The 11,560-nt window shown below is 35.6% G+C and overlaps 1 protein-coding gene across 3 annotated transcripts in view; it reads left to right on the plus strand.

Annotated features, from left to right (window-relative positions):
• The first annotated feature begins 4,056 nt into the window (after positions 1 to 4,056).
• The window catches only part of SLC9A9 (solute carrier family 9 member A9), a 210,725-nt gene continuing 203,221 nt past the window's right edge, over positions 4,057 to 11,560 (plus strand). For 2 of the 3 annotated variants that reach the window (XM_026855025.1, XM_026855026.1), the window contains exon 1: positions 4,057 to 4,396. In XM_026855025.1, the coding sequence (XP_026710826.1) occupies positions 4,225 to 4,396 (172 nt within the window). In that variant the 5' untranslated portion in view covers positions 4,057 to 4,224. The remainder of the gene's footprint in view (positions 4,397 to 11,560) is intronic. The other variant, XM_026855027.1, reaches the window with a different exon arrangement.

Here is an 11,560-nt window from a genome sequence, read left to right on the forward strand (position 1 = left end):
CACCTATGAGCCTCTCTCCTTCCCCAAAAATGTAACATTAACTCAGTATGTTGAAGAGAGGTCCACTGGTGCAAATCTGCATTAATTTCTTTAGAAAACCACAGTACAAATACAAACAGAATGCTAAACTGTTCTGGTTGGAGGGGAACAGAATTTTGTTAAAATCGTTAGGACAAGGTCTCTGGAAAATAAGTATCTATGCTAAATCTTTCATCAAGATAGAATGAATCCACATAAATTATGAATTCAATTTAGAAAGAAAAAAAAAAACCCTTAATACATAATTTGGATAAATACCTTTGCCCAGGAATCAGAAATCTTATGCGTTGGTTGGAATTCACAGAGAATGCTCTATGCACCCAAATGAAATGGAAGATGAAAAATGTTGACAAAAAAAAAGCCATTTGAAGAAATTAAGAATCTAACAAGGAAAAAATAATAAACACATGGAGTTACAAAAGTAGATTTTTATCTCTTTTTTTTTTTTTGTGGAAGATAAATGTTTCATTTCAAACAATCAAAATCTACCTTTAAATAAAAACACTTGTTTGACATAATGAACATGCAAGCTAAAAATTCTATTAGTGCCAATTGCAGACAATTATGGGATTAGACGAGTATACATGGCTCTGTGGAGGATTAATACAATGTTTGAGAAAGCACAGAACAACAGTTTTGGATGCTATTCCTGGATTCCTCATAAGCAGCAACTATAATGGCTTGCTATGTCTGGAAAGCCAATTTAAAGCTGTCTTGCATCTCCAAGAAGAAAGCAGTACCTAAAACCCCAATCTTGTAGCACGATGAACGCTATTTAGAACCAGATCTCCCCAAAATTATATAAGGAGCTGTGCTGAGTCTCTGGCAGAATTTAAGCTCCAAGTCCAACACCTGCAAGCCTAAGACTTTGATTCAGCTAACAGAAAACTGTTTACAATGTTTCCCCAGTGACTAGTGTTGGGCTTCTGTGCATGCAGGAAAGCATTTTTTAAAAAAAAAAAAAAAATGCACTTGCCAAACTCAGAGTGTATGCAGGAACAAAACTGTTTAGCCTAGTGTTTAAAGCCATTATCTGCAAGAGGTAAAAACCTGATTCACATAATTTCTGGCAACCCTTTTTTCTGCCTATCACAGATATTCCAATAATCTAAAGAAAAGACAGGTTTGGACTCATGATCCAAAACTATGGTTATATATCCTTAAATGCTGTCTTGAAATATTTATCTGTTTTCCGTAGAGGGGTGGTTTTTTCCTACTACAATAGTTCGCTTGTGTGCAACCCAGAATGTGGAAGCAGTTAAAAGTAATAAAATACATAATTTATCCCTCATCCATTACAGCAATAAGCTCTTGAATTATAAGCATCTCTTTATTATGCCAACATTAAGAAAACATACCCATCTAACTACCAGTAAAGAGAAAATTTGGTATGTGTGTAGATTCATTTGTTACATCCAAAACCTATCCAGTAAGTGAGGCTTGAATCTTAACTGACTTAAGCACATGCTGAAAAGTTTGTAGAGCTGGGACACTTGGTCTTACTTTTCATGTACAGTCTTTTTTGAAGTCCTTACGTTGTTAAGATTCAAATTCCAGAAACTCATAACCTACCAAAAAAGTACATATTGGAACAAACTTGTGATTTTTAGTTCAGTAGAAAGAAAAGAACAAATAAAACCAGTTTAACAAATGTAAACCCCCCAACGTTTTCCCAACAAGGGCAAGGTTTTGTGAAGTCTGAAGCAAGATTACTAGTCTAAATTCTCATTCTTAAGAACCTTATAGTTCTAAAACAGTTATAAAACAGCTTCACAGACAGAAACATGACTGATCAACCACTACACAATTCAATTATTCTCACCATGCATCTATTGGTTAGAAAATTCCTCCTGAACAAAGTCTGGTCTTCAGTTACCTAAGGACCATGTATGTTAGATTTTTGTTTCTTGTCCTTGAATTATACTTTTCCATACAAACAAGCAAATAAATTAACAAAAGTGAATCTGCACACTTGAAGACTCTATGTCAAATTCTTTACTGGGGAATGAAATCCAGGGAAACTGTACTACCTTTTGACCACTAATATACTGTCTAGCAATCTATACTGTATATATGATAGGATATTATTCTTAATATTTGTCTCAGGACACTCTAAAGTACTTAACATTAAAAGAGAGAGTGCAAAAGACTGGGCAATAAAGAATTCAAGTTGTTTACACAACCTAAATTCTTTCCCCTTTGCTCCTAAGCAGTATACCTTTTATTCATGTGATCACATACTGGCTTTTTTAATGTAACTGATGTGACCAGTATGCAAATGGATAGGACACCAAGAACAAATAACTCAGAAATTTCCATCATTTCCACCTCCTGTTTATGGCTCAGTAAATGAAAATGTTAATTATCCAAATCTGATAATAAAGCTAAAACAGTTTCACAGTGTTAAGGTCACTGTCATTTCTAAACTATGAATATGATATCCAAATCAAGTCATTTTTATTTTTCTCCTTTATAAAAGTTTAAGCCTTGGCTATATGATTAACATTAAGGAGTTGCATCAGTTGTATAATGAAATTGCTGTATCTTATTCCCTTATACATTATTTTGTCATTCAAAATACAGTAGTAAATAATTCTCAGAAAATATAAGTTAATATCAAAGTTCTATCGTTACTTGAAATTGAGTTGCATGGTTCATTGATTTGGGAAGTATCAGCTGTTTTTTGCCAACTTTTCATCTCACAGAAGTTCCCATTAATAACCAGTTCAGAAATACAGTTTTGACTTAAATAATCCTGACTATGTTTGCAAATTATCACTTAATATTACAAAAAGAAAGAAAGAGAAAATGAGGAAAACACAATGGAGAGAAGGTAGTGATACAGTGGAGAGGACCGAGTAAGACTAGTGTAGGAGATTGGAAAAAAAAAAACAAAAAAAAAACCAAAAAAAACTGGTAAGCAAAGAAAATAACTAGAAGGAAACTGCTTTTCATACAAAGTGAAAGAAAAAATGAAAACCTTTAAAATGTGATGAAATTAATTTACACAGAGAACAGAATTGTTTACCAAGCTATTTTAAAAACATTGTAGATTGAAGCAACAGAGCCTCCTTAGAAACACTCATACTAGTATCAGCTACAGCCCCGAAATTACTGAGAGTATGGATATCTAGGTATTTCTGGATTATACACCTTTGACAAATACCTGACTTGGAATTGATTCTCTACAGATTAGTTTGGCCTAAAATGTTTTTTAAAAATGAATTTTATGAGATTGCATCAAAAAATGAGAAAACTGTCCTTTTTTAATGAGAATCAGAATCAGGAGGGTTTTTTCTGATGAAAAAGAGAGTTTATTTGGAATTCTCCAGTATAACACATGAATTGGAGCCTTGGGCTCGAGCAAAAAAAAATCTTCCAGGAGTATTAGCTATGAATAGTAAGACAATTTCTACTGTTCCCTGGCTTGAATAATGTAAATTAAAACATGCAAATAACAGAAGTGATGGAAAGTGAATTCTACTGCATTTTATTCAGATTGATAGGGTTTAATTGCTTTTGATTCTAGGTAACTGGACCCTTGCTTTTACAGAGATCTCAGTCTTCCTGCAGGATCAATACAAGTTCAAGGCCTAAATATTGAAATCCTTATGCATTGTTTTGTTTTCTGCTTCTGTCTTTGTACCATAGTAAAGTGCCACCCTTATTCTAAGTCGCTTACGTTTAGAAGTGGGAAAGAGGACAGATTTTTACACTTCCAAAATGTAGAAAAGGTTGCTATGCCATTCTTTTAACTCTTTTTTTTTTTCCATCTTAATTATCAAGACAAAATATGATTTTTAGGATTCAGATTGTGCTGTAAACTATAGGAAGAAACATTACAAACACAAACTGAGTTTTACAACAGAATTTTAGAAAATGACAGGGCTGAGCCTTGGAGGTGATTTCTGCATCTACAGCAGGAGCAAGCACAGCCCAGCGATGCAACTGTAACATTAAAAATGAGACCGGGCAGCTTTAAGAGAGAAACAGGAAGCTGTAACTAGAATCCAGCTGAATTCTGAGCTGGGGCACTTTACTATGAGGCTGCAGATGAAACAGATGTGCTTGCTGTGAGTTTCTGTTGTATCTGGACTTTTTGTACCAAAGGTGGTAACACTTTCCTTCCTGTGATTTTTTATTTTTCCCCCTTATTTTGCACATATTTTCCATAAAGGGAATGAAATGGAGAAGTTGAAGAAATATGTATCAGTGAAAGATGATCAGTTTTATCATCAGGGAGCTGTGGAGTTGCTGGTCTTTAACTTTCTGCTCATTCTTACAATATTAACAATTTGGTTGTTTAAAAACCATCGATTCCGCTTTCTGCATGAAACTGGAGGAGCTATGCTTTATGGTGAGTATAAATTCAATTGTCAGCTTAACATGGGACTACTTGCATATTTATGATCAGGCACTTGAGATCATGTGCTGACAAAGCTCGGAAAATGTGCCAAATTAGTGACATCAGTGCCATAAGTGTACAGTTAAATAATAATGTAACAGCATCTCATGAAGTAGCTAGAGGCTGACTTGTTAAGGGAGCAGCGATCACGAGCTGGTTATCCTGACAATGTGCACATTACGTTCTTCTGTGGACAGACAGCCACTGCGTGACGCTTTGGGAGTTAGGAAGTTCCCTGTTTCCAAAAGAACTAGATGCCCTCAGTGAAAGATACTAATTTGATCGTTTTTCTATTCTTGCTTGATATAACATCCAAAGGTATTAGACTAAGGAGCTTTGTGGATACAGCCATGTTGTCTATTAAAGTTTAGGTGATCTTGATATTTTTCTTTTGGTTTTTTGTTTTTTTTTTTTTCTGTGCCTTTGAAAAAACACACTATGAAGAATGCCTCTCTCAAGTCTTCTCTGAATGCTGTCATTGTACTGTAATTTCAGTTTGCCTATCTAGTTCTGATCTTGTTCTATGAAGTTTTGCAATCCTGCGTATCACTTTCATGCAGAGCATTCTGCATTGTCCACTAAGTACTCACTAATTTAATGGTATACATTCACATGTATAATGATTTCTCTTGTCATTCTCTCTTACTGTTGTTTCAGTTTGAGTGGAGTGTGTGACTGCCATTTCTGTTACCATAAAACACATATAGGAGGGTAACACTGTCAAAGTGGAAGATGTAAATCAACATTTCAGTCGTTACATATCTAAATGCCAGTCTGTTTTGACTCAGACTCATTCTGTGCACATCACATACTCTAGCAGTGTAATACCCCAAACTAGTTTTGTTAAGATTGCATATGTTGAAGAATATTTGTTTAGCATGGCACACTGCATGCAAAACCTCTGTGGAGGTTCAACTGCAAGCCCACGACAGGAAAGGCAACTGACCCTACATTTTGACATAAAAGCTTCATTTGCTCATTCTATATCAAGCATTTTAAGATTATTTCAGTTCTACAGGAGGACTGCTGCTGAAGATCACAGTCTTCTTTGTATCCCTTTCAAACTATTTAAAGAAATTAACTGTATGAAATTTCAACAACACGGGATATTTCTTCTTCTTGGTTCACTTACTGTCTTCACAAGCAACTTGATACTTTGAAGGACAGCAGGTAAACAAGAAACGCTTGTATTAAGCCAGTCACTGAGCCCCTGACACCTGGGTCTTTGGGACCTCTTAACTCTCAGTTATCTGCCTTGCATTTATTTTAAAGAGAAAAAAAAAAAAAAATTGATAATATGCCCTTCCTATAATGTTGAAATCTGTTGCATATAGAAAACACACTTTAACTGAATTGGTTGAGACTGAAATACACATCTCACAATACTTAGTTAAATGCAATGGTTCCATTGTCAGACATCACCTAGATTGCTGTTTAACAGTTTTAGGGGGTACAAGCTACATAGCATCACTGAGAATACATTTGCTTGTTGCATTTCTGTTACCATTTCTCAAAAGGAAAGCCATGACACACTATGCAATATATTCATTATGATCAACTTGTAAATTGTGACAATGTCTTTCTAATTACATGGGTGACTTACATAGTAGCTTCCTTTACACTATTGTGCTGTTTCCCATGAGTGGCTGATGACATTTGTTGAAGATTTATGCAAAAGCCTATCAAAATAGAAATTAAATATGGGGGATACAACATTACACAAATAAATCAGTGGTTAGAGTTTTATCTGTCTTTTGGTTCCATTTTGCTGCCTGCCCAGAACATAATCTGCACATCATGAGGATAACCAGTTCATGATATTCTTTTGATCAGTTAAGAGATCATCAGTGCCCCAGCAGAAGAGAGCTTCTGAATTATTAAAACATTATTGAACAAAGAAACACTCTTCATGATTGTAAATAAACTATCTATTTAGTCTTGCATTATTTATGGCAACCTTCAAACAGGGAAAAAACTTAATTGTAGGTTCCAAAAAGCTGATCATGTCCTTTTTATCCTTAGAATTTTTGGATATGGGTCTAGGTAACTTCAGTACTCTGGACTAGCAACAATGAAAAGAAAATAGAATTTTAGAGGTCATGACAGAGGTGTCAGATCAACTTCAGGAGAAAGCCTTCATGGCACCAAGCACTGTCAGTGAGCTAAAACCTGCCCTCACTTTTTTGCCTTCATTATCAGAACAATCCTGGTTTATACCTTTTATGTAAAAAACAAAAGTCTTTGCCCTACAGCTTGCTTGACTCCAGGCCATTGAGCTAGATACAGGAAAAGCAGCACAGGCAATCGATAATTTTGCTTCAAGTGATAGGAGAATATGGCCACTTACTTGCAGACTGTGTCCCACAGTATGATAGAAGGGTCTGCATTCCTTATCAAGACAGTGTGCCATTATGGGTATAGCAGTAGAAAGGATAAAATGAAATATGAGGAAGACCAGAGGGAAAAGAAAAACAAACAAAAGTACAAAAACAGGAAGAAGTTTTAAAGTTACTGCAAAGTGCTGAACAGCCACAAATTGAACACTAGGAACAGCCTGACAGAGTTCTATTTAAAGTATAGAGGAAATAAAAGGGTTGGTTTAGGTTTTCTTTACATAAGCTTTGTAGGAAAATGCAGTTTTAGGATTAATAGTTCCAGCTAAAAAAAGCTCATATTGGATAACTGTCCATTTAGAAGCTTTAAAAACTGAGATTTTTTTGTTTGTTTAATCAAAGCAATGGTTCAACACTAAGTATTAGTATATTTAAATTATATAGCTTTCTGCTGTTGCAAAGAAAAAAAAAAAAAAACCAAAAAAAACCCCAAAAAACAACTACAAAGCATTTAGCATAACCCAGAATTAATTCACAAGATTCAACATTATTTTGCAAAAAAGAAAAAGTTATGTGTACATATATATGTATATATAAATTTCAAAGCACTTAGATTGAAAGTATTTAAACACTCAACTTGTTTTAACACCAATAACAGTGAAGAAAAATACAGATTTACCTGTTTATTCATTCACTCCTTTGGTTTCCAGTATCTCAGAGAACACACTTCTCTACACCCTGTGGCTTGGTTTGGCAGACCAACCTCAAATAGTAAATTTAACTTACCTCCAGATTTCTGTGTATCAAGGGGGCAGGTGGATATGAAAGAGTAACTTTGTGTCACCCAGAAAGGGAAGAGCATCCTTTATATACAATATCAGCCCAATTTTCTATACAACAGCACAGTTAGAATTAGTGTGATAGATTACTTACACAAGCGGTAAAGAAAACTGAATGTCACTTCTCTCAGACAAGAGTAGGTGGCCTCTCTTTTAGCACCAGACCCCTGAAGAGGACCTCTTAGTACTAGACAATGGTCAACTAGACTGTAAAAGTGCCCATTAGCCAGCTCCTGCAGGGCCTGGTATCTTCAGATACCTCTGTCATAAAACATTCAGTGCCAAATTTCCCATATAATACATAAGTCATAACCCTCCACATCAACAGAGGAGTAGCCCAGAATTTAGGATGACATACAGGTGCCACTAATTACCTCTGATTAAGAGGCTAAAGCACTCCTGCAGGTAGGCAACCAGAATTAAACTTTAATAAAAAACCTACCAAACAAACAAAACCAAACCCCAAAACCAACCAACCAACCCAATCTGCGCCTTTTATCTGCAAAGCTAATTAGCAACTTTAGTTGAAATTGTTCCCAGCTTGAATAGTTGTCAGCCCTAGGGAATGTGTGGTAGCTGTGAGGGCAGAGGTGAGGCTGACTGAAGATGTACCTGTCTTCAGAGTTGTGCTCTGTGGGACTGCTTGATCAGACTGGAAGGAAAACACAAAAAGGACAAACGACAGAAGACAGTCATTGTAGCACACACAAGAAATGACTTTGTGTTGTATTCGTTAGAGATGCTTCCTGAAATTTGAGGCGATTGGAGGTCTACCACCTTTTCTTTTTTCCCTTCCAAATGCTCAGTTCTTGGCAGGTGTGCAGTGGGAATGCTGACTCACAGTAGCCCTTCCTCAGCCTCTTCTTAGGATCCCATGCAGCGTGTTTGGAAATGAAGCACAATCCAAGTTCTTGGTTCAGCTTCAGGGGAGGTGGCTAATGATTAGGCAATATGATTCCTACACATCCTAAATCCATTATGCCTCTTATGTGAAACAACTGTAGTTTCCTTCTGTTTGTGTGTTCTGAGTACCCCTATTTCTTAAAGGCAGCAATGGATGTAACAAGTCCCAGAAAGGGGAATCTCTCGCCCTCAATAGAGTACCTCATTGTCTTCCTGACTACAACATTCATAATGAAGAGAGATTGTCAGGATTCAGAGGAAAGCATGGGAAAATCATGATGAAGGCAGAACCTGACATTTTGTAGTGGGTAGGTGAAGAAAGGAACAGCATTCTTGAGGGAAATGAAATTTGGAAGAAAATCTAAAATGTTTGGAAAAATCAAGGAATGGCTAGAACTGCATCCTTGAGTGTCACTATTAAGGAATACATTTAACAGCTGACTAGATAAAATCCTGGGGAACGAACAGTCCTGTTTGGCACGAGTGACTTGAGAAATCCCTTCCAATACTCTCATTTATGATTAAGGATTTTATCCTGCTTCCACTGCAGAAGCTGCAAAACCTGCATTGCATTCAGTTGAAACGTGACTGAGTTTTAGTTAGAGTGAGATTTTGTTGCAAGATCTTACTTCAAAGGACAGTTGAGACTTTTAAAAAGAAATCTGTTACATTAGTTACACCCTTTTCTGTTTCAATCTGCTATTTAAATAGATGTGTTTAAAACATCAATTAAATGAAGCCTTGCTACTAGTTATGAAGGAAAATGTCTTAAGGGGATGCTGAGCTGAAAACACTTATCATTTGATTTGGACTACAAGATAGGTACTCCGTGCTAGTACCCTCAAGTTTAGCCTGACATAAGAGCCTGCATTTACGATTACCTACATCCTTAACTGCTGTAATATGATTTGAAACTTTTTATTCATGCTACCCAGTACTTTAACATAATACCTACTTGTGATGTCATGTAACAGATGCAGCATCATTTCTGACAGATCTTCAGGGAGTTTTAAGTGCTGAATTTCTAGACTTATATGGTAAACCCAAGCTTTCTGTGCATACCACTATAAAATCAGAACTATTTGTAAAAAGGCGATTTTTACATACCAAAGTTCATAGAACTTTTTGAGAAAATTTTCATGTTTAATTCATCTGCCATGAAACATGGATTGCAAGGAAACTAGAAATTATTAGCCTTTTTTTCATAGTAAATACATCCAAATGATATTTCCCAAATGTTTGGGGTTTTTCTCTAAATGAACGATAAAGAATGTTTCAGAAGATACATTACAAAAGCATGATTTCAGTTGGAAGAGGGAGTAGTGAGGAGTACATTATACACCTATTTAAAAATTAATTATTTATATTAAACTATTATCTGGGCTTCTGAATTCTGTCACAAAAGAAATGTTATATAATGATTTAAAGCAGAAAGTGCATTCCATAAATGATACACCTACTAAAATATTAAATACACTCTGCCCAGATTTTTAATTCACAGGGGGGTTTATGTAGGGTCTTTGGCACATTTATTATTACTGAAGGAAGAATACAATCCCATTATCAACTCTTGCAATATAGTGTAGTGGTAGCAATTGTCTTTGTCTGAGCCTTCCATAGAACATTTGAGAATATTCTGAATCAACCCATCATTATGGATCCCATCCACATTTTGCTCAAATTTAATACATTATAGAATTTCCTTAAGAGCCACAAGGACCTCAAAGCCCCATTGATGCTCTGAGAATATTGATTATTAGAATCTTCTCTAATGTAATTTCTCCAACATGTGTGCGCTATTGGATACTCTCAAAATTTCCTTCTTTCATTATAATGTCATTATTTGTGTGACTCTGTACATTACTCAGATCTGGACTCCATCAGAGGATAAGATCTAAAGCTGTTAGAAGAAAACCCAAAAGGCAAACTTGAATTCAGTTGTAAATCCAGTCAGCGTTGATCTTTATTTCTCTACAGCTACTGTGATCATATTTTTAAAACATTTCTTTTCTGCAAATGGATTTATTTATACTCAAGAGCTGTCTTGCAGGACTAGGATCTACAATATTTGCATTTGTTTCCATTCCATAAAATTCCTACAGAGGCAGTCTGAGACTACAGCTGAAGGTAACATATCTTCCCAGAATATAGAAGAACAGTCCTCTACTCCTAGTTTAAACTTGACGCTACAGGTTGAAGTAATTTGCCCTTAAATAATTCAATGCCATTTCATTACTGTAATTGAGAATATTCATTTTCATTTTTAAAACAATCAAACAGTATATGCTGTATTAGCCAATATAACACACATACTAGGAATCTCAGGATGATGTATGACACAGTAGTCCACCTGCCTGTACAGTAGAGACCGTAAAGGCAATGTCAGCCTGTCTCCACTGATCTCCCTTGAGCAGTCCCATGTTGATATTCTGAAAGTTATTACATGTACAAGCCATGTAAATAAACTTCAAAGGCCAAAAAATAAATCAGAAGAATAATTCTGACTAGTAAGATTGAAACTCTTCTTTTTGAAATAATTTTCAGTTTTTAGTGCTTCATTCATGATTTTAGAGCTCTCAGTTAAAAACAGCACTATTTCCTTGAAGTCTATGCAGCAAGAAGACTGTTACTTGTACAAATAAGCATGATGGTCATTGTTGCCAATAGAACAGAAACAAGGCTAGTAGAAAAAAAAGATTACTGTTCTATGTCATTTTGGAAGACATAGCATGAGGGTCTAGACAAAACTATCCAGAAAAGGCAGTTTGGCATGACAGATGCAGTAAACAAACAGGTAAATGTTAGAGACCAGGAGATGCAGCAAGACAAGAGGTTGGGCAAGCACAGAAGAATCACGTCTGGGAAGGGACATAGGGAAATTTGGCAAGCAAACAGAGAGAATGCAAAAGGAAAGAAAAGGGAAATGAAAGGTGAGACGATGGGATGGGTGAACAAGTTGTAATTGCACATTCATTTAACCAAACACTTCTTTCTCCTCACTATTCGAAATTTATTCCATGTTGTGACACAATACTGATTCT

This window comes from Athene cunicularia (assembly GCF_003259725.1).
Source record: "Athene cunicularia isolate RWA chromosome 9 unlocalized genomic scaffold, athCun1 chr9_part1, whole genome shotgun sequence".
NCBI lineage: Eukaryota > Metazoa > Chordata > Aves > Strigiformes > Strigidae > Athene > Athene cunicularia.